The sequence below is a fragment of the Engystomops pustulosus genome, chromosome 7 (genome assembly GCF_040894005.1).
Source record: "Engystomops pustulosus chromosome 7, aEngPut4.maternal, whole genome shotgun sequence".
NCBI lineage: Eukaryota > Metazoa > Chordata > Amphibia > Anura > Leptodactylidae > Engystomops > Engystomops pustulosus.
The window spans coordinates 91,654,150-91,675,728 of record NC_092417.1 but is presented as its reverse complement, the minus strand read 5'-3'; the positions used below and the strand labels follow the sequence as shown (position 1 = coordinate 91,675,728).

At 42.3% G+C, this 21,579-nt stretch overlaps 1 protein-coding gene across 3 annotated transcripts in view; it reads right to left on the bottom strand.

Annotated features, from left to right (window-relative positions):
- Positions 1-21,579, bottom strand: part of TDRD12 (tudor domain containing 12) — a 103,874-nt gene that overhangs the window by 48,899 nt on the left and 33,396 nt on the right. For all 3 annotated transcript variants that reach the window (XM_072117227.1, XM_072117226.1, XM_072117228.1), the window contains exons 13-16: positions 20,182-20,212; positions 8,229-8,371; positions 4,754-4,784; positions 2,541-2,603 (exon numbers count right to left, since the gene is read on the bottom strand). In XM_072117227.1, coding sequence (XP_071973328.1) covers positions 2,541-2,603; positions 4,754-4,784; positions 8,229-8,371; positions 20,182-20,212 — 268 coding nt within the window. The remainder of the gene's footprint in view (positions 1-2,540; positions 2,604-4,753; positions 4,785-8,228; positions 8,372-20,181; positions 20,213-21,579) is intronic.

The following is a 21,579-nucleotide window of genomic DNA, read 5'->3' as shown; positions in this document are numbered from 1 at the left end:
AGCCCCCAGTAGTATACAGCACAGCCCCCAATAGTATACAGCACAGCCCCCAGTAGTATACAGCACAGCCCCCAGTAGTATACCGCACTGCCCCCAGTAGTATACCGCACTGCCCCCAGTAGTATACCGCACTGCCCCCAGTAGTATACCGCACTGCCCCCAGTAGTATACCGCACTGCCCCCAGTAGTATACCGCACTGCCCCCAGTAGTATACCGCACTGCCCCCAGTAGTATACCGCACTGCCCCCAGTAGTATACAGCACAGCCCCCAGTAGTATACAGCACAGCCCCCAGTAGTATACAGCACTGCCCCCAGTAGTATACAGCACTGCCCCCAGTAGTATACAGCACTGCCCCCAGTAGTATACAGCACTGCCCCCAGTAGTATACAGCACTGCCCCCAGTAGTATACAGCACTGCCCCCAGTAGTATACAGCACTGCCCCCAGTAGTATACAGCACTGCCCCCAGTAGTATACAGCCCAGCCCAGCATTAAAAAAAAAAAAATAAACTTATATACTCACCCCGATGCTCCCCCGATGTCCGCGCCGTCTTCTTTCTTCTGCCGGGCACCGCCATTGATCTTCCCCGGCAGGCGCCTAGTATGACGCGCCGCTGCTGACGTCATACTAGGCGCCGACCCGGGGAAAGACATGGCGGCGCCCAGCGGAAGACTGAAGACAGCACAGCGCGGACATCGGGGCCAACGGAGGGTGAGTAATTAACCCCCGTTGCCTTTTTGAGGCTGCCGGCAGCCATCGCTGTGCAAACACCCGCGATCGGTGCTAGCACCGATCGCGGGTGTTACCGGTAAGCCTTTGCTGCAATATGCAGCAAAGACTTACCGGCTATGGAGAGGGCTCAGCCCGTGAGCCCTCTCCATGCACCGGTACCCGCCGTATAAGACGATTACCGGCGTATAAGACGACCCCAGAGAAGACAGAAGATTTTTCTGTCTTCAAAAGTCGTCTTATACGCCGGTATATACGGTAACTAAAAATGGGGCTACGACCCCAACATGTGCCTGACATGTAGGCTTTCTGCTCTCTTGCAATAAAGTTTATTGAACCATAAAAAAAGAAAAAAATAAATTATAGCCTGTACAATGTGTCAATGCAAATCTGCTCTGGATGGCGCCTCCTTCCCTTCTATGCCCGGCCATGCGCTCATACAGCAGGTTACCAGCACATATGGGGTATCCGTGTACTCGGGAGAAATTGGGTATCAAACTTTGTGGAGCCTTTTTTCATTTAATCCATTGCAAAATGAGTGTATGGTAAAAAAATATTACAATTTGTGGACCCCACCTCCATTTTGTTTTAACCCATATTAAACACCTAAAGGGTTTACGTTGAGGGGTGTAGTTTCCATAATGGGATAATTTACGAGTTTAGCTATTACAGGCAGTCCCCGGGTTACATACAAGATAGGGTCTGTAGGTTTGTTCTTGAATTTGTATGTATGCAAGTCGGAACTGTATATTTTATCATTGTAATCCCAGCCAAAAAATTTTTGGTCTCTGTGACAATTGGATTTAAAAAATGTTGGGTTGTCATAAGAACCAGTATTAACAATAAAGCTTCATTACAGACACCTTTGATAACTGTTACAGCTGTTTATTGTAGCCTAGGACTAAAGTACAATAAATTACCAATATCCAGTGGTCCGTTTGTAACTAGGGGTCGTATGTAAGTCAAGCGTTCTTAAGTAGGGGACCATCTGTATCCAGGCCTCTCAAAGTCAATTAAAAGCTGAGCAGGTCCATCACAATACAGGTTTTTGGCGATTTTCCAAAAATTTTGAAAAATGGTACCCAAATTATGAGCCTTAAAACATTCTGGTAAAATAAGTGGAATCTTAAAAAACCATGCCAACATAAAGCAGACATTTGGGAAATGTAAGTTATAAATTTATTTGGGTGCTATGACTATCTGCATCTAAAGTAGAGAATTTAGAACTTTGAAAACAAAGAATTTTTCCAAGCTTTTACCAAATTTCTTTTTTTTCCATAACTAAACACAAAAGATTTCATCCAAATTTTCATACTAATTTGAAGTACAATGTGTCACGAGAAAACAATCTCAAAATCCCCTGGATATCTCATAGCGTTCCAAAGCTATAACTACTTATAGTGACACAGGGCGGATTTGAAAAATGGGGCCGCATCCTCAAGGCCAAAATAGGCTGAGTCCCGAAGGGGTTACGTCATGGCACAAAAATTGCTGGTCTTCTTCATTACTCATCTTTTATTTTAGCAGATGACGCTAGAATTCATGAAAGCCACACACCATCAATATCTTGAAACTCAGGTCATAGTTGGGACGTCACTGCCACTTGCCAGTGTGAGTGGTTTATTGTTTTACCATATACAATATTTTCTTTTTAATAGATCCCAGACAACTAGTTGGCTACCACTTGGGGAATATATCTAATGAGCATGATGAAGGTTCGCCCTCATGGCCTGGCTGACGGAGAACTGCGCTTTAACCTGCAATTGTTCCGTTCTCAGTATCCGCATTGCATTGCAAGCGCCGCATACCTTGTCAGACCTTGTTTCTTGTCCACTTCTTTCATTAGTATTGGCTTGTTGTCACTGACAGAGCTGAAACACAAAAAACACTTATACACATATTTTGATAGCGAATAACCCTTAAGACCAACCTATATTTAACCTATTGAAGCTATATTCTTTCAACGTTTATTAAAAGGCACAATATTTTCTTTGGATACATAAAACTGACTGAATAAAAGGGGAAAGTATAACATATTTTTATTCTAGAAATCGACGAGGATGGGATACAAACCCATGCATGCAGAGCACAATGGATTAGCAGTCCATCGCCTTAACCACTCGGCCACTTTGTCCTGGTGTATTTTTATTCTACATGTGTCATTAAGACAAAAATTTATTGTCCTACAGCTCAACTTTAAGGTGTTGCAGCAGTAACCAGCACCCAAGACGAACCAACAATGACAGAAATACCACCTGGGAAACCAATTTCTGCATTCAGAACAGACAATAATATTGGAGACTACAGAACAGATAATAAAAATGGAAACTCCCCAGAGCAGACAAATGCTCTGCTCAGACAAAGCAGACTAATAATACTGAAGACCCCCACAGCAGACAACTACTGGAGAGACTGGTTGTATGCGCCGGCATCAGGACCCAGAGCAGAACCATAATAGAAGCAGGAGAGGACCTGGGAGAAGTAAAGTACAGCCGACAAGGACTTACCACTCCTGGGTCCTCTCCAGGGCAGTGGAGTTGGTAAGCCAAACTTAACAGTTCAATTCAACAGTTATGTTTTGGTGGTCACTTCATCAGTGCAGAGATAAATGTGGGCATTCCTTCCCAGTGCCTTATTCCTCTTATCTGTAGCAAAGGGGCTTCACTATTTACCATGTACATAAAGTGCAGCAGACATTCAACTCTTGTAAAAGCCTAGAAGAGGATGCACAACCAGCAACCCATTGAGCGACATACAGCCTCCCAAGCCATGAGCCCCACCCTGCTGACAGTCAGAGTACAATGAGCGCTTCCTTAACTGATGGAGATGTTCAGGAATCTGGGTAGTGGAGAGTATAGCTGAGAAGTTGTCACTGCTCCCGGTCCTCTCCTGCCGTTCTGTATGGTGTCCTGACTCAGGTTGTATGCATCTGAGTAAGTACAGAAAGCAGAGCAACCCAGTGGAGCAGCAAGTACTGTGCTGCTCCAGGGTCCTCTACGTTTCCAGGTGCAGCACTGATCTGGGTGCTGTTGCTAGCATTAACAATCAGTGCAGGACATGAAGCACAGCAGTACGTATTCAACTGTATAAGCACATATGTGCCATATGTTGTACAGACATGTCGGCATCCCCCTAACATGTCCTAACAGCGTGTGGAAAATAATGTGATGTGAACACAGACTAAGCCGCTAAGTACAGATGAGCGCACCCGCAGATTTAGTTAAATTTTTGCTATGCGACAAGGACGTATTGCCAGCCCAACAGCCAATGCACAAATTGCTGTCCCTTGCTAACAGCCATAGCCATGATCCGCCAAGGGGTGTAATAGCCATGGCTTGTAGCAAGGGGCATTAATTTGCAAGATCGGCACACAATGTTCATAAAAGTGTTATATATATATATATATATATATATATATATATATATATATATATATAACAAAAAAAATATCAAAAAGATAGACCTAAAGATAGTGCCTAAAATTGCAACAATAAAAGCATAATTTTGTCCCATATTTGCATTCTAGCTTCCCAGTACATTGCACGGTGTAAGGGTGGTGTACAATTTTTCCCACAGAAAACAAACTCTCACGCAGCTGTTTTTAATTTTCCCTATGAGGTGACAAGGTAGTGGGCATTTTGATATGCTTTATTTTTTATGTATGAATTTTTTTGTATTACAATTCATTATTATTATTAATAGCAAAATTGTTATGTCCTTGAGTGTGCAGACAGTAGAACAAAAATCTTATAAACAGCACTATGATATTGGGGTTACATGAACAAAAAAAAAAAAAAGTCTGTTTATGTTTTTAGCCCCTGCTCAATGACACCAGACACCCTTTCAGTAGTTTGAATGTAAATCGAAAGAATAGAAATTAAAAATGTATTTTGTTATAGTTTGACAATGACAACAAAGATCACATAAATCTGTCTGAATATAACATCAAAACAAGTCTGAAAGTTACTTAATAGAATTCTAAACACAAATATAAAGCAACAATACTTTACAATAAACCTACCTCAATTTTGCAAATGATGTAGCGGTGATCTCTAAACAGAAAAAAAGTATACTGATCAACATAAAACATTAAAAGAGAACCTGTCATGCAAAATAACCCCCCTAAACTAAATATATTTTCACAAACTGCCAATAGAGAGCATTGTCTCTATCCCTTCATTGTCCCTCTACATGCCTGTAAACCTAAGCAATGAGGTCCCAAGGCTGTATGCAAATGACCTGTGAAATGTCCAATGAAGCATTAGCATATTCAAGCTGTCCACTCTATTCATGAGTGGGAGGCACAGCCACACCCCCAGTGCTTGACTGACAGCCTGTATAATGATGTGAGGCTGTATAATGATGTGCTTCCTGGTGCTGGTGGCCACGCCCCCTGCAGCCTGTGTGTGCCTGTGTGTGTGTACAGGAGAGATACAACAGCTCCAGGCAGCCATGTTACAGCAGAACATGTCAGATTCATGTGTAGCTGATGTCTGTGTCTCTCACCTGTATATTAGGAGGATGCAGCATGTCAGCAGATGCAGAACACACACTAGCCATGCTTTACTATACATTACACACAGACATGAGCAGGGGGAGGAGAGGGGAGGGGTAACAGGGGTGACATCACTGCCTCCGACCATGTGACCAGCCTCATTTACATGATAAAAAAAATATGTGATTTTACAATGAATAATGTATGAAATAACTAGATAAAGGCTGGGATGGATCCTTGTGAGCTGCTCCAACAGGTAGTCGTGACAAGACTAGTGACACAGACCTGATGACAGGTGTCCTTTAATACATAATCTGTATTATAATGCCAACTACGCCAAAGGAATATTCCCATCTGGGAATACACATTTGATTGAATTGATCTGCCATGCAAATACATTTCTTCAGTTGTATGATATTTAAAGAAAATCTACCATTTGGTTTCATGCATTGTGAACCAAACATACATTGAGAATGCTGTATCTACACTGATGCAGAATCATAACTTGTTTAATCAATGAGCAGAGTGGTTTTGCTGAAAAACACAATTATAAAATTTAGGACCTTGGGAAAGCTGGATCCACATTACACACGGAGCTTTCAGAACAGCCAGACAGACAGGACTAAACAACCTGAGCTGGATCACTCATACACAGCAGCTGGGTGATGGTGCAGTAATGGATTATTCTGCCTGGCACGGAAAACAGTGATTACATCATCCTCTAAGCAGTGCATAACTAATGTGAAAGAGAAAGCACAGAGCCCAAGCATAGAAGCCACAGAGTTTTATTATCATAATTTTATAACAGTTTTTTCAGCAAAACCACTCAGGGATTAAACATGATATGATGCTTCATCAGTGTAGCTGCTGCATTCTCAAGGTATATTTGGTTCATTATGCATCAAATCAAATGGTAGGTTTCCTTTAAAAAAAGTTGACCCATGAGAAAGTAATTTCCCACAAATGTAGCAATGTTGTCTATAAATAGATAGCAGTCCTTGGATACAACTACACCAACAGTACAGCAGCAGTGGCCACTCATGCACTATTGAGGTGTCCAACCATCTGGATTCAGCTTTCATTACCTCAGGACACCTATGGGACATGTGCAATATCCCGCACCAGGGCCTAGCCTTTTCTTGGGGCCAGGAGGCAGCCGGGGCCCAGAATACCAGAGTGGCTGGCGGTTGCAGCCTAGGCACGCTAGTGTCACGGTGCTTGGTATGGGGACCAGAGGGCTGTCCTACAGCCTGGCAGGTCTCCACCACTGTGCAAGAAATTGTAGAGAGCGAGAGGCCGATGTACTGGTTCTCCCTGGGCAACCCCTTAGTGTCTGTAGTATGTGTCCATGGATGATAGATGGGGGAGCCCTTGATGGGGACAGGCGTAGCAGGGACCAGACATTGTGCAAAACTAACTTACAGTTCTTTATTCAAACCTACAGCAGGCAACGCGCCAAACAATTCTGTACAGAGGCCGGACTGTTAGTTAGTCAGGATTACTGGAGAGTGGTCATGGAGAGTGAAACTCAGGAATTTGTTCACCAGCCTGGTCGTAGATGCAAACTGGGATGTAGCTGTGTCCAATGCTTGATGCTGCAGCTTTAATCCTGGGTGTTCTGTGTGTGTGGGCACTAGAGGTGTGCACCACATGCCGTCTCCGGTCACTTAGTGATCTAATGGATGTGCTCTCTAGGATTGCTGGGTTCCAAGAGCTTCTGCTCTAATAAGTTTCTGGAACTCAAGACCTCTAACCCCTCCCTTACTAAGGGTTTTGTTAATCCCTGGTCAGGTGGTCTCACTCTCCAATCACACTCCAGTTACAAAGGTGGAACATTATTGGATGATAACAATATGAAAAAGATTTAACCCTTGCCTATCCAGGCAGTATCTACCGCTGCTAATTACCTCTATCTAACGATATGACCTTGAAGTGAGTTGTACAGGCTCACCTACTAGGGACACACAGACAAAGGGGCTTATTCGCAACTACTCCATAACGTGGCCATTAATGTAGCCATGTTGTTCTTAGATGCAAACTATTTTCTCACAAGATTAATAAAATTGTATTGTAAAGATCACTTAGGCACATTCTTTTTTTAAATAACATCCAATTGTATATGGCAGTTGAAATTAAATGTCAACCTGTTAATACCCTTGTAACTTTAAATTTACTTAAAGGGGTTGTCCACTTTCAAGAAATAATTGATATGGCTTCAGTAAGGAAAAGTTATACAATTTTCCAATATACTTTCCGTATCAGTTCCTCGCCTTTTTCCCCGTCCATTTTTAAGCATGCGTTTTCAATCAGTTTAAAAACGCATCTGTTTTTGACCGTTTACCATGCGTTTGGCTGCTTGCAACCTGTTTATGTATTAAGGTAATTGGGGAAAACAGACAAAAACTGATGCGTTTTCAAAAGCATCCGGTTTTAAAACGGACTAACAACGTCATGTGTGGCATCACCTTCACTCTTAGTGATAATAACGACTCGTGTATGTCATGCATGTAGACTATTCCAGCCACAGATCCCTATATTCGGCTCGTGCACATATATGTCCATAACACCACCATGGACAGATTCCTGTCCACTGGAAGTAAATAGACATGCTCTGTATAGAAGTACAGCACGCAGATCTAGAGTGCATAATTTTTCATTACTTATATAATATCAATTCCTTTAAGTTTTCCATGGCTAAATAGGTCATGGTAGATTGTAGATAGGCATTATACCATCAGTCAAACTGGTTGCAATGCCCATGTCATTTTTCTCAATACTGTATAGAATAGCAACTTTATTAACTAATATAATTTGATGCAAACTGAAAGCTGATCAGCCAACACCCCAAAATCTAAACTAATATCCCATAAGAAGATGTTCGGCTCATTTGTTTGCATTGAGAATATGGCATATGTATCTAAGTGGTTCTCATTCTTCAGCATTTTTACAGGCACCATTCAGATGCAGTCTATTGCAAACATCTGTGAAAGGTGTAACTTACCAGAAGATAGCCTGCGAGTATGATCTCTATTTGACCATGACGGCCATATAAACTGAGCAGGATCAACTTCCACACTGCTCTCAGTTTCTAGTGGTGGGTGAGAATCGCGAACTGCTTGATCAAGCTTTTCTTCACTTTTTAACCTAAAATATACACACACTGTTCATTATTTATGGCTCTCTTCTGAAAGCAGAAGATGCAGTAACTCCTAGACAATTCATACACAAACTATGGGGGAGATTTCTCAGAAGTTTAAAACTGTTCTAGTAGCCCATGGAAACCAATTAGATCGTAGTTCTGCTTTATAAACAGCTGTGAGAAATTGAAAGCTTAGTGATCACCACCACCTGCGAAGTCATTAACCCCTTAACGACTTGGCCTTTTTTAGTTTTTTCACTTCCATTTTTCACTCACCAACTTCAAAAATCTATAACTTTTTTATTTTTCCACATAAAGAGCTGTGTTATGGCTTATTTTCTGCGTAACAAATTGCACTTCATAGTGACGGTATTTAATATTCCATGGCGTGTACTGGGAAGCGGGAAAAAAAATTCCAAATGCGGTGAAAAACCACATTTGTGACGTTTTCTTGTGGGCTTGGCTTTTACAGCTTTCACTCTGCGTCCCAAATGACATGTCTACTTTATTCTTTGGGTCGGTACGATCACGTGGATACCAAATTAAAACCTCCTGTACAAAATATTTTTTTTTTATTTTGCCATCTTCTGGGGCCAATAACTTTTTCATACTTAGGTGTACGGAGCTGTGGATAGTGTCATTTTTTGCGAATATTGATGGCGTTTTCATTACTATAATTTTTGGGACTGTGCAACCTTTTGATCACTTTTTAATAATTTTTTTATATTTTTCAAAATGGCAAAAAAATGCCATTTTCGACTTTGGACGCTATTTTCCGTTACGGGGTTAAACGTAGTGAAAAAACATTATCATATTTTGATAGATCGGGCATTTTCGGACGCGGCGATACCTAATGTGTTTATGATTTTTACTGTTTATTTATTTTATATCAGTTCTAGGGAAAGGGGGGTGATTTGAATTTTTCGGGTTTTTTATTATAATTTTTTTTTTTTAAACTTTTTTTTATTTTTACTTTTACTATTTTTCAGACTCCCTAGGGTACTCTAACCCTAGGTAGTCTGATCGATCCTATCATATACTGCCATACTACAGTATGGCAGTATATGTGGATTTTACTCCCCATGCATTACAATGTGCAATTAGCACATTGTAATGCATGGGTTAAAACGAAGTAGCCTCGGGTATTCGGAACACCCGAGGTTACCATGGCGACGGATCGCCCATGCTGCGCCATCTCTTTGAAGCGATTTGAGAACACCCGCGATCGGTGCTAGCACTGATCGCAGGTGTTACCGGTAAGCCTTTGCTGCAATATGCAGCAAAGACTTACCGGCTATGGAGAGGGCTCGGCCCGCGAGCCCTCTCCATGCGTCGGGAAGGGGTTAAGGACGACGGTCTCATTTCGACTCATTCTTTAAAATGTGCTATTTGCACACTAAAATAAATGATGTGGTAGATACATACTGCCACTACACATTCTTTCTAGGCAATACGATACCTGAAGAAAAAGCATGATACATGATATATTAAAGGGTTATTCCCATTTCAGCAAATTAATGTTATTGTTTTTATGATTGTTATAATATTTTCCAATATACTGTCGGTATCAATTCCTCATGGCTAGATCTCTGCTTGTTGTCATTTCATAGAAAGCTTATGCATTTACTTCCAGTGGCCAGAAATCTGACCATGGTCACACAGATGCATGGTCACAGAGTAATCAGAGCTGTGGGTTATAATGAGACACGCACCTGTCCGACCATGGTCAGGTTTCAGTCCACTGGAAGTAAACATAGAAGCTTCCTATAGAAGTACAGCAAGCAGAGATCTAGAAAACTATGAGGAATTGATACAGAAAGTAGATTGGAAAGCTGTACAACTTTTTATAACACTAAAAATAACATTAATATCCTGTAATGGGAACACATCCTTAAAGGGGTATTCCAGGAATAAGCAGAATTTATGTACAAGTGGGCACTCAAAATATAAGCTAATGTGTAATTAGTTGTTTTTTTTTTAAATCAAATCATTTTTATTAACCTCTCAGCCAATTTTCCATTTTCAGTACACAAATGCAGTACAGACATAACTACACATAGGCAGCATTAATACAGTAGGAAAATTTTTACCGATTTTAACATACAAACATTAAAAAAAAAAAAAAGAAACACAAACACCTCCCTCACCCAACACTCCCCCCCCCCCCCCCCCGCCCCCCGTCCAGACTGAGATATAGGGTTAACCACTATGCGTTAAGAGATTCACTCATCTCAATATTCAGGGACTGAACTCTAAAGTGTAGCTTTTTCCAGTAACAAGTTCACCACAGTAACATTCTTTCTGTACCTTTTATAACCCTACATATGCAGTAAAGCATCTGCCAGTAGTGCACCTGACGGTAGCCCAGAAGTATCCATCCACTTTCCCCAGATGGTATCAAATTTCTTTAGTGCATTTCTCTTTTTGTGTCTTTCTAGTCTGATATAGTTGTTTAATCTGCTGCGTAGTTCCGCAGAAGAAGGGACAGTAGGCTGGATCCAATGTGCTGCAATAAGTTTGCGAGCCTGATATAATATGCGTGCTATGGCCATCTTAACCGGTCTGACATCGCAGACCTCATCCAAATAACCCAGCACACAGGTCACAGGGGAGGGTTGAAGGGTCAGAGAATACACTTCTCTGATTAGTGCCAGTACATCAGTCCAGTACTCTCCCAGTTTAGTACACCCCCAAAACATGTGCATTAAACCAGCATCATCTATGCCGCACTTGGGGCAATTCGCATTGTCCCAGGCCCCAATTTTCCCGAGAAGGACAGGCGACCTGTATGCTCTGTGAATTAACAAGAGTTGTGAGTATCTATGTGACTCAGAAAGAGACAGCTGTGGGGTCATTTCTAATATGACATTCCATTGGTCATCTGATAGCTGCCCCACATCTATTTCCCACTTATGTCTAGCCTGAATGGGGTATTTTTCCAGATGTTTGGATAACAACAAACTATATAACGCTGAGATAAGACCCCTCGTACTATCAGAGCGCTCCAATAATCCCAAAAAGGAGAGAGCCCCAACTGACGGGTCCTCCTCTTTAAACTGCATTGACCACGCATGTCGTAGCTGGAGATACTGATAGAAGGCGCGATGGGAAATGTTAAATTGTTCTTGTAATTGCTCAAACGACTTGAGCTTTCCATCCTCTAAGAACTGATAGATCGTCACCACACCTGCCATTATCCACGTATTAATCCCTTCTAGCTTTTAAAATTCCGGAAAAGCGTTATTGTGCCATACTGGAAAATACTTAGTGTAGCCCGAAAACCCTACGCATTTTTTGCCTCTGTCCCACACCTTGTATATCAGCTGTATCGTCGGTGCATCTTTCCATTGTTTGTGATTCTCCATTACTTCTACTACGTACATCGGAATGCCCCATGGTGAACCTTCACTAATCAGCCTCCCGGCTGAGCCCAGTCCCTCCTCTCTAAGCCAACCTTTTAGATGTTGCAATTGTGAGGCCAAGTAATAAAGCCAAGGATTGGGGAGTGCCAATCCCCCATCCTCTTTCCCTCTCTGTAACATCTCCAGCCTAATAACATCTCCAGCCTCTCCAGATCAAAGTTCTGAATATCCCATCCATTTTCCTAAATATCTTCAGTGGAATCCAGATGGGAGCGTTATGGAGTATGTATAACCATTGGGGCATTAAAATCATTTTAATCAGATTACATCTCCCCACAATAGACAGTGAAAGTTTATTCCATGCCTGGACTTTAGTCTTGGTTTTTTCCAGTAGCGGATCTACGTTAAGCGAGACATATTCCTTAGAGTTTGCGGAAACTATCACTCCTAGGTATTTAAAGGACTGTACTGGTTTAATATGTGTGTCCTCCAAGTTAAGAGAGTCCGGGATTGTATCAAACGGTAGTAGCACAGACTTTCCCCAGTTAATCTTAAACCCTGATTTCTGGCCGAATGTTCGGATTATGTCCATGGCAGGTATCAGGGAGGCCTCCACATCTCCCAAGTATAAAAGCATGTCATCTGCGTATAAAGATACACGCTCTTCTACCCTCCCTCTCCTAAACCCCACAATGTCCGGTGATTGTCTGATCAGACCCGCCAGCGGCTCAATAGCCAGGGCAAACAGGAGGGGAGATAGGGGGCAACCCTGCCTCGTACCCCTGTTTAAATAAAAGGGCTCTGACAAGCAACCATTCGCTCTCACCCGGGCTCTAGGGGAGGAGTATAGCAATTTAACATAGGCTATAAATCTAGGTCCAAAGCCCATCACATCCAGAATAGCCCATAAATATCTCCACTCGACGCTGTCAAAGGCTTTGGCAGCGTCGAGCGAGAGGACTGCCCTTTCGCCAACTCCCTTTTCTGAAAGTTGCAAGTTCAGAAACAGCCTCCTTAAATTAATGGATGTGGCTCTTTCGGGGATAAACCCTGTTTGGTCAGGGTGTATAGCCTCGGATATTACCATATTTAATCTCATAGCTAGGACTTTGGCAAATATTTTAACGTCTACAGGCAATAAAGAAATGGGTCTATATGATTCCGGATTAGCAGGGTCTTTTCCCTTCTTGGGAATTACCACTATTCGGCATCTAGCATGGAGTTAGGTAGTCTGCCTGTCTCATATGCCTGCTCCAGTATAGATAGCAATCTGGGAAGGAGAATATCTCCATGGTCTTATATAGCTCCGCTGGGAGTCCGTCCATCCCCGGGCCTTCTCGTTGTGCATAGACCCTGTCGCGGTCTCTAGTTCTTCAAGGGTTATAGGGTAATCCATGGTCTGTCTTGCTATGCTAGAGAGCTTTTTAACGGGCAGGGATTCTACATATTGCATCATGTCCTCCCAGGTGTCTTTAATAGTGGACATGTATAAGTGTTTATAGTATGTATAGAAGACGTCCAGTATCTCTGTCCCCGGTCACTCTAGACCCATCCCCCTTCTCCAAATAAGTAACATGTCCCAGTCCTTGCTGTGCCCGAACTATGGTTGCCAAAAGATGTCCTGTTGCCTCTCCCTCCTCAAAATACCTCTGTTTCATGAAATACCTTTTGTTAGCAGCAGTGCTCAACATATGGTCTCTATATGTGGTTTGGGCCTCCGTCCATGCTTTCAGGTGGTCATCTGATGGGTCAGAAATGTATTTGCCCTCGGTCTCCGTCACCCTATTTATCAGTGTCAAATGCAGGACTCTCGATTTAGTCTTATGTTTAATTATAGCCTGGTGTAAGGTCCCCCTTATATGTGCTTTCATGGAGTCCCAGTTAGCATTCTCTGAGACAGACTCATCATTTATGTCAAAATATCTCTGTAAAGCCTCCGGGATAATGCCCCCCACAATCTGGAGCCAATATGGATTGACTTTCCAGTAACCTCCTCTAGGTCCCACTTCTGGACGTAAGATCAGGGAAACCAAAAGCGGGGAATGGTCAGATATACTTCGAGCCATATATTTAGTGTCTGCAACAAAGGGGAGGAGAGATTGTGTACCCAGCGCCAGATCTATCCTGGATAGGGAGCGATGAGAGGCCGCATAGCAGGAATATTGTCTAACCCCCACATTCCTTTCCCTCCAAATATCACACAAACCCACTTCAGCTAGCAATCGTGCCAACATGGTCGGTGAGGCCGACTCCGCGATGGTGCCAGTGTGAAACTTATCCCAGAAGGGGTGTAAGTAATTATTAAAATCTCCAATTATCAACACCGGCATCGCCGAGGACCCGGCCATAAATGAGATAACTTTTTTAATAACTATGTTAGAGTATGGGGGGGAACGTATACTGCGGCAATTATACATTTGATTCCATATATAGAACACTGTAGACATATATACCTGCCCTCCTGATCTGTCACTTGCACTAAAATGCTAACTCCTCTCGCATGTGTGGAGTAGACTGAGTGGTACTGATGTCCCACCCATGTTCTATTTAAAAGGGGGATGTTTTCCTTTACTAAATGCGTCTCAGAGAGGCAGAGTATTGCGGGTTGTAGGCTTAGCAGAGACCTATAAATCGCATATCTTTTATTAGCGTCTCCTGTGCCCCTGACGTTCCACGCCAATACGTTAACCTTAGCCATACCCCCACGAACTCAAGTTACTTTTCCCTTGCATAGATGGTTGTGCAAGTATATTCCATTGTGTCTCACAATATCTCAGTCTGGATCCCTCCCCCCTTCCCTTACCCCCCAAACATAATTTAACAATAAGAAGAAGAACCGTTAACTCCCATGAGGGAACAACAGAAAAACATAGACACATTCGACATTTCCCACCGAAGGTAGGAGTCGGGGTAGGAGTGTCTCCCTTTTCTTGCAGTCCTACAATGAAACTAGCAATTGTACAAATAACAAGAATAGTCCCGCTACTTGACTCAGGTAAACGTTCATTTTGGCCCATATGTTAAACTTATCTCTCAACGAGGTAGGACAAACGGTCTTCAGAATCAGTGTGCTGGTGATCCACGGCGTTCGGCTCGAATCCTGTTGCCTTGTGCATCCATCCACTCCATAGCATCCTTGGGAGCATCGAAGAAGTGTTCCTTGTGCTACAACACGCAACCGTGCTGGGTACAACATAGAATAGATCACGTTCGCCTCTCTCAGTCGGCGTTTCACATCAGTGAATTGTGCCCTTTTTTTCTGAACTTCTGTAGAAAAGTCCGGATAGAATGAGATTCTTTTCCCGTCCAGGGATATATCTCTTAGCTCTCTTGCTCTGCGGAGAACAGTATCTCTGTCCTTATAGTGTAGAAGTTTGATGAGAATAGATCTTGGTGGAGCGCCCGGCGGTAATGGACGGGTAGGTACTCGGGGCGCTCTTTCAATTGCAAAGAACGGTGAGAGGACATTAGGGCCACATACCTCTCTCAGCCATTTTTCAAAAAAGTCCACAGGATTCTTACCCTCAGACTTCTCCGGGACTCCAACTATTCTTACGTTGTTCCTGCGGAGCCTGTTTTCTAGATCGTCAGCTTTAGACATGAGGGTTTGGGTAGTGGATATAACTCTTCTCATATCTCTAGTCATAGGGGGAAGCTGGTCTTCAACTTTGCTTACTCTGTCTTCCACCTCTTTCACCCTCTCTCTGACCTTATGCATGTCATGGCGGATCATTACAACCTCTTCTGTGAGGCCTCCCAATTGTTTAGCCAGGTCAGCTTTACAGGACGTAACTGCCAGTAATACATCCCTCAGTGTGGGTTCTTTATCAGTCTGGCTCACCTCTACTGCCGTGTCCTCCAAGTTAGTTGACTGGCATCGTGGCTCCGGTGTTCTAAGGAGCTCGGGGATTCCTGTAGAGGCAGCCTCTAGCAGGTCTTCCTCCTCACTCTCTGCAGACGAGTGCTCCATGCTTTTCACCAGCGTCCCCTCAGCATGAATATCAGCCTGCACCACCAGGCATGGTGTGACTGGGACATCCTCGCGGTGTAGCATCTTCTCGGGAGTCCTTATAACAGCATCCCCGTCTCTGGCATACTTTCCCAGGCGGGCAGCTATCTCCGCCATCTTATCTTTAGTGCGGCGCTCGGCCGCCATATTGCCCGCCACGCTGCTCTTCCCCGACTTCAGCTTTCGGGAGCCGTAGCGCGTCATGCTCCGCTCAGAAGCCCGGATTTTGTCACCGGCAGGCTCCGTGACTGCGGCCGGTGCCTGGTAAGCCCTTATACCCCCGAATCGGGCCAAAATACAGGGTAATAAGGGAACTGCAAGCGGGAGCTCCTCTCGCACACGTCCGCTCACATCAGCGCACAGGCCACGCCCCATGTGTAATTAGTTGTTATTTAAAATTTTGCTCCCCTTAGCAGAAAATACTGGTGACATAAACTGGAATGAAGAATTAAAATGCTACTGGCCCTTTAATCAGTCCGTTAATTTCCTCCGCGCGGACCATTGCAGAGCATACATAGGACAGAAGATGGCTGCTGGTCACATGTCCACATCACATGTCCTGCACCTGCCTGGGCAGGTCATGCGATCCCCACTATGTTTGGCCGTAGTCGGTTGGTTGCAGTCTATCCAGTATGGCCAGTGTTGTGGTGATGTGCAGGGATGGCAGTTACACATCATTACTATGGTAACAGAGCAAGAAAACCTGTTATATCACCACCTGGAGCAGAGCATAAGAGGGAGGAGGAGTTACTGACAACTAAAGGATAATGGAACTTTTAGTTCCCAGTGGCGGCCATCTTAGTGATAACTCCACCTACTTTAGAGAGGCCATAAATTTTGTAAATCATAAAACTATTTAAGCTCAGTGACAAATGACATTGAGTATTGTTGTATTCATTTATTTATATCATCATGGGTTTTTGTGTCATAACTTCATATTCCCGAAATACTCCTTTAAGTATACAATCACATAGGGCATTTACATTACGTTTAGAAACACAATGCAAATGTCATGGGGGGAATCGCATATCCATTTCCAATGAAACGCATGCAGTCAGTCACAATCAACCAGCGTTATTTGGTCTTAAACTAATTTATAAATTCAATTTAACTCTAATAATTATGAACATTTCTGAGAAAATCCATCTCTATATACCAGTGCATTGAGCTTGTGTCACAGTTTAACTCTATGAAAGCTCTAGTGGCACAAAACCCTCCCATTAATAACCAGTAAGCCCATAATTGAATAACATGAAATAATTTAGAAATCTTGTATTAGGGGGAGCCCCGGGGTTTTTTGGGACGCGGTACCTAATGTGTTTGTGATTTTTACTGTTTATTATGTTTTATATCAGTTCTAGGAAAAGGAGGGTGATTTGAATTTTTAATATTTTATTAATTTTTTAAAACTGTATAAAAAAAAAGTTTGAAAAACAAAGTTTCTTTAATAAAAATAACTATGAAATTAAGTGAAATTTCCTTAAATCACCACAATTACCCAAACACATCTAATAAATTACAAAAAACCCTCACATATTTGGCTTGACCGTGCAGGAGTTTAAATGTAGCAGTCTCATTGACAGATGCATTTAAAGGGAAGCTGTTGCCACATCTTTTACAAATACAGCTAGTGGCAGGTTCCTATAGAGTCCTAGTAACTATCTGACACCCTTCTTTCAGCTAAAAAGGTTTCCCTCACATCCCCATAAAATCAGTTATAAACTTGCCTGGTATCTAGGGATCTATAGAGTGAGTCGAGGGGCGTGGCCTAATATCATGTGACCAGGGTGACATCACAGGTCCTTTAGCCTCTTAATATTAGCAAATTGTACCCCATGCACATCTGACCACATATAAATTCACAGCAATCCTGCAAGGACTTCTATTCCTCTCCATGCAGGCTGCTGTGCTTTCATGTGAAATAATATGCAGTGATTTCATGAGATATATGCTTGGTGTACAGTTTGCTAATGTTAGAAGGCTAAAAGACCTGCGATGATGTCACTCTGGTCACATGACATTACTGCTGCATGCACAGAAAGAATGTGGAGGAGCTGCTGGATTCAGCCCAAGGGGCCACACAACCCCTCGACTTGCTATAGATATCCCTTGATAGCAGGTACAATTTTAAAGTTGAATATATGGGAATCAGAGGGAAACTATTTTTCGCTTAAAAAAAGGGTGTCCGTTACTAGGGCTTTGTTGGAACCTGCCACTAGCTGTATTTGTGAAAAATGTGTGACAGGTTCCCTTTAAAGGGTTAACAGCCGGGGGTGTTACATGGGGATGTGAGCTGTAGATCACTGATACCCTGTGTTTCCTGATGATGGTCCGGTGAAAAAAAACAATCATACCAAAAAGTGTAACTTCTTGATTGACACATTGTAACAAAAACATATTTACTAATTACCAGATAAGCAAATCTGCAATGCTATAAATAAAAAGCTAAAAAGGATCATGGGAATATCTCATCCCTTAGCTCATGTTGTTGTCGATTCTATACAGTATCCTTCTCTGCTTATAGGCAAAGATGGCCCTCTCTTATCTCCATTAAAGGGGTTTCCCACATCTCAATCCCCTAGCGATGTTTATGCAATAAAAATCATTTTAAGCCCTTACTTTACAATTTTACGGTTTTGCTGTTTTAGCTCCTATCACTCCCTAAGCTCCCCAGTGTAAGATTCCAGAATGTGGGCAAGACTCTCTAAGCTGAAACATCATGATCCCTCTAGTTCTGTGAGCTGATAATGTGGTTAGATCATCAGGGTGCAAGTTTAAATATACTTTTATTTACATTCTGAACATTGTACTAGTATCTGACACTTGTAAAGAAAGATGGAACAGATCAGATGAGAGATGATGAGATCCATGAGATGCCTATTACATGCTGTCAGTTCTGTTCATATCTGTCATATCTGTTCTCACACTTTCAGATACCTTTTACCTCCCTCCTTTAGATAAAGAACTTATCTGCCTGTAGCTTGCAGCTTCTCTCTCCTCAAGATGTGTTGGAAGAAGTGAGTGTCTGTGAGCTCCATGTTGCACTGCAGGGGGCAGGGCTAGAGTGCAGGAAGACGAGACAGACATAAAACTCAGCTCCATGGCAGTCTGTGAAATGCTGTATTTTTAATTAAGAACAGTGAAATATAGAATCTGATTTTGTAATCATTTAAGAAACTTGTCTTCATGGAAATACCCCTTTAATTAAACTCAGGATAGCAAATTAACACATTTCCAATTCACTGATATTAAAAAAATACAGCATTTCAAAAAAATTATTCCAACCTGTCTCTATCAGTTCTGGTGTATACAATTTCGGATCCGATGATAAACCAGCCGTCTAGGGTCGGCAGGACACATTGTTCTCCTGTCTAATGCTGCAGTGAGCTGCTCTCTGCATCGGTGCCTCCCCTTGCATTCCAAAACAAGCTCACACACACACACAGACTTCCTGCCAGCAAGTAGAATGAGGAGAGTAATTTACAAGCTACAGGAAGAGAATGTCATTTTCCAGGGAATGGAGGCACAGTAGAGCTGACAGAGTGTATGCTATGGCAGAGATAGTAGAGCTGAGAATGTATTTTTATGTTATATGCATCTAATCATCATTCAGCTCTGATCAACTCTCTTTTACTGTGTGTCAGAGATTAGTGACTGGTCAGAAGCTAAATGAAAGTGTATATACACCTAGACCCCCTATACCAGAGGTGGCACTCGGAGCCCTTTGTGTGGGCACCCAGGCCTTCACCAGAGATGACTCCAAGTATCTTCCTGCAGTCCCAGACAGCCCAGGACTTGCTATTTTAAAGTGACTAGCACTCTAGCGCTACCGAGAACTACTGGAGGAGTGGGAAGGTGTGGACAGATCTGGATTATCATTGTAGCTCCTGCTCTGGCCCCAGACAATTCTTCCTGTTTATGGGACCCTGGAGAGAAGCTACAATGATCATCCAAATTTCTTCTATTTTCTGCTCTATTGGTGTCCTCAGGGTATAAGTATAAATCACAAATTAAATTATTGTGTTGCACTTTGCGATAAATAAGTGGGTCTTGATTGTAGTTTGGGCACTCGGTCTCTAAAAGGTTCTCCATCACTGCCCTATACTCTAAGAACATTCTCAGCACACAGCATCTCACACCACTAGAGGGATCCTTAAGTGTCTTTTAATAGAGTGCCAGCCTACACGCTGGAATTTTACACTCAGCCTAGGGAGTGATAGGAGGTAAAACAGCAATAAAACTGTCAAATTGTAAAGTAAGGAGTTAAAAATTATCCTTATTGTGTAAACATCACTGGGGGATTGTAATTTGAGAATGGTCTTTCATGAGCAAACCCCTTTAACTGTGATTTTTAACAGGTCTTGCTATCTACAAGTATTGAGCCAAAGTACATATCATAAGCTCATTAAAGACTATAGTTTTTCAGTATTAAAAAGATGTATACCTGATCTCAGCAACTGCATTATCTGCATGATCTGTGGACATACAAAAAGAAAATTACATGGAAATTATATTACACTGCAAATTAAGGAAACTGATAGTAGTGCTTTTATGTACCTCTTGCACGTCTCCAGGACTTGTCCCGAGCTGGACCAATTCTCTGGAATGACCTACCTCAGACTAATACTACCCAACATTCAAAGTTTCACGTGCCCTTAAAATCCATCTCTTTAGGCAAGCCTATTACACTTGCATGAAATGTTAACTTTTTGTTTTAACTAATCCAACATATTTCGTCCCCCCATGGTTATCTAGCAAACACCATACAAGATAGGCTCTATAGGTTTGTTCTTAAGTTGAATTTGTATGCAAGTCAGAACGGTATATTTTTTGGTCTCTGTGACAAGAGGATTTTAAAAATGTTGGATTGTCACAAGAACCAGGATTAACAATAAAGCTTAATTGCAGACACCTTTGAAAACTGTTACAGATGTCTATTGTAGCCTAAGGATAAAGTACAGTAAATTACCAACATCCAGAGGTCCGTTTGTCACTAGGGGTCATTTGTAAGTTGGGTGTTCTTAAGTAGGGGACCGCCTGTGTATATATATATATATATATATATATATATATATATATATATATATATATATATATATATATATATACACACACACACCTTATATACTCGAGTATAAGCCTAGTGTTTCAGCACAAAAAAATGTGCTGAAAACCCAAACTCGGCTTATACTCGAGTAAAAAATATATAGGTTTTAACAGGTTTTTGTGGAAAAATTAGGGGCCTCGGCTTATACTTGGGTCGGCTTATACTCGAGTATATACGGTATATATATATATACACACACACATACATATACTTTCTCCTTGGACTTTGTATCTAAGATGGCAGCTGATGGCTGGTTCAAGTAGAAGAATTTTTATTTATTAGATTAGTTTATACCAGTGATGGCGAACCTTTTAGAGACCGAGTGCCCAAACTACAACAAAGACCCGCTTATTTATCGCAAAGTGCCAACACAGAAATGTAATTTGTGATTTATACTCCCTTCTCTGTCACAGTTTTCATTGATACCAGCACCCTGAGGACACCAATAAAGCAGAAAATAGTCCCAGGTAACACAGTCACTTTAAAATAGCTCTGTGCACAGCAAGTCCTGGGCTGTCTGGGACTGCAGGAAGATACCTGGAGTCACCTCTGGCAATGGCCTGAGTGCCCACAGAAAGGGCTCTGAGTGCCACCTCTGGCACCAGTGCCATAGGTTAGCCATCACTGGTTTATACTGTTCCCTTATAAAGAATGGCTGGACCATTATACAAGCTCATATACATCTTGTGTCACCCCCATCCTCATAGACTGTAAGCTCTTGTGAGCAGGGCCCTC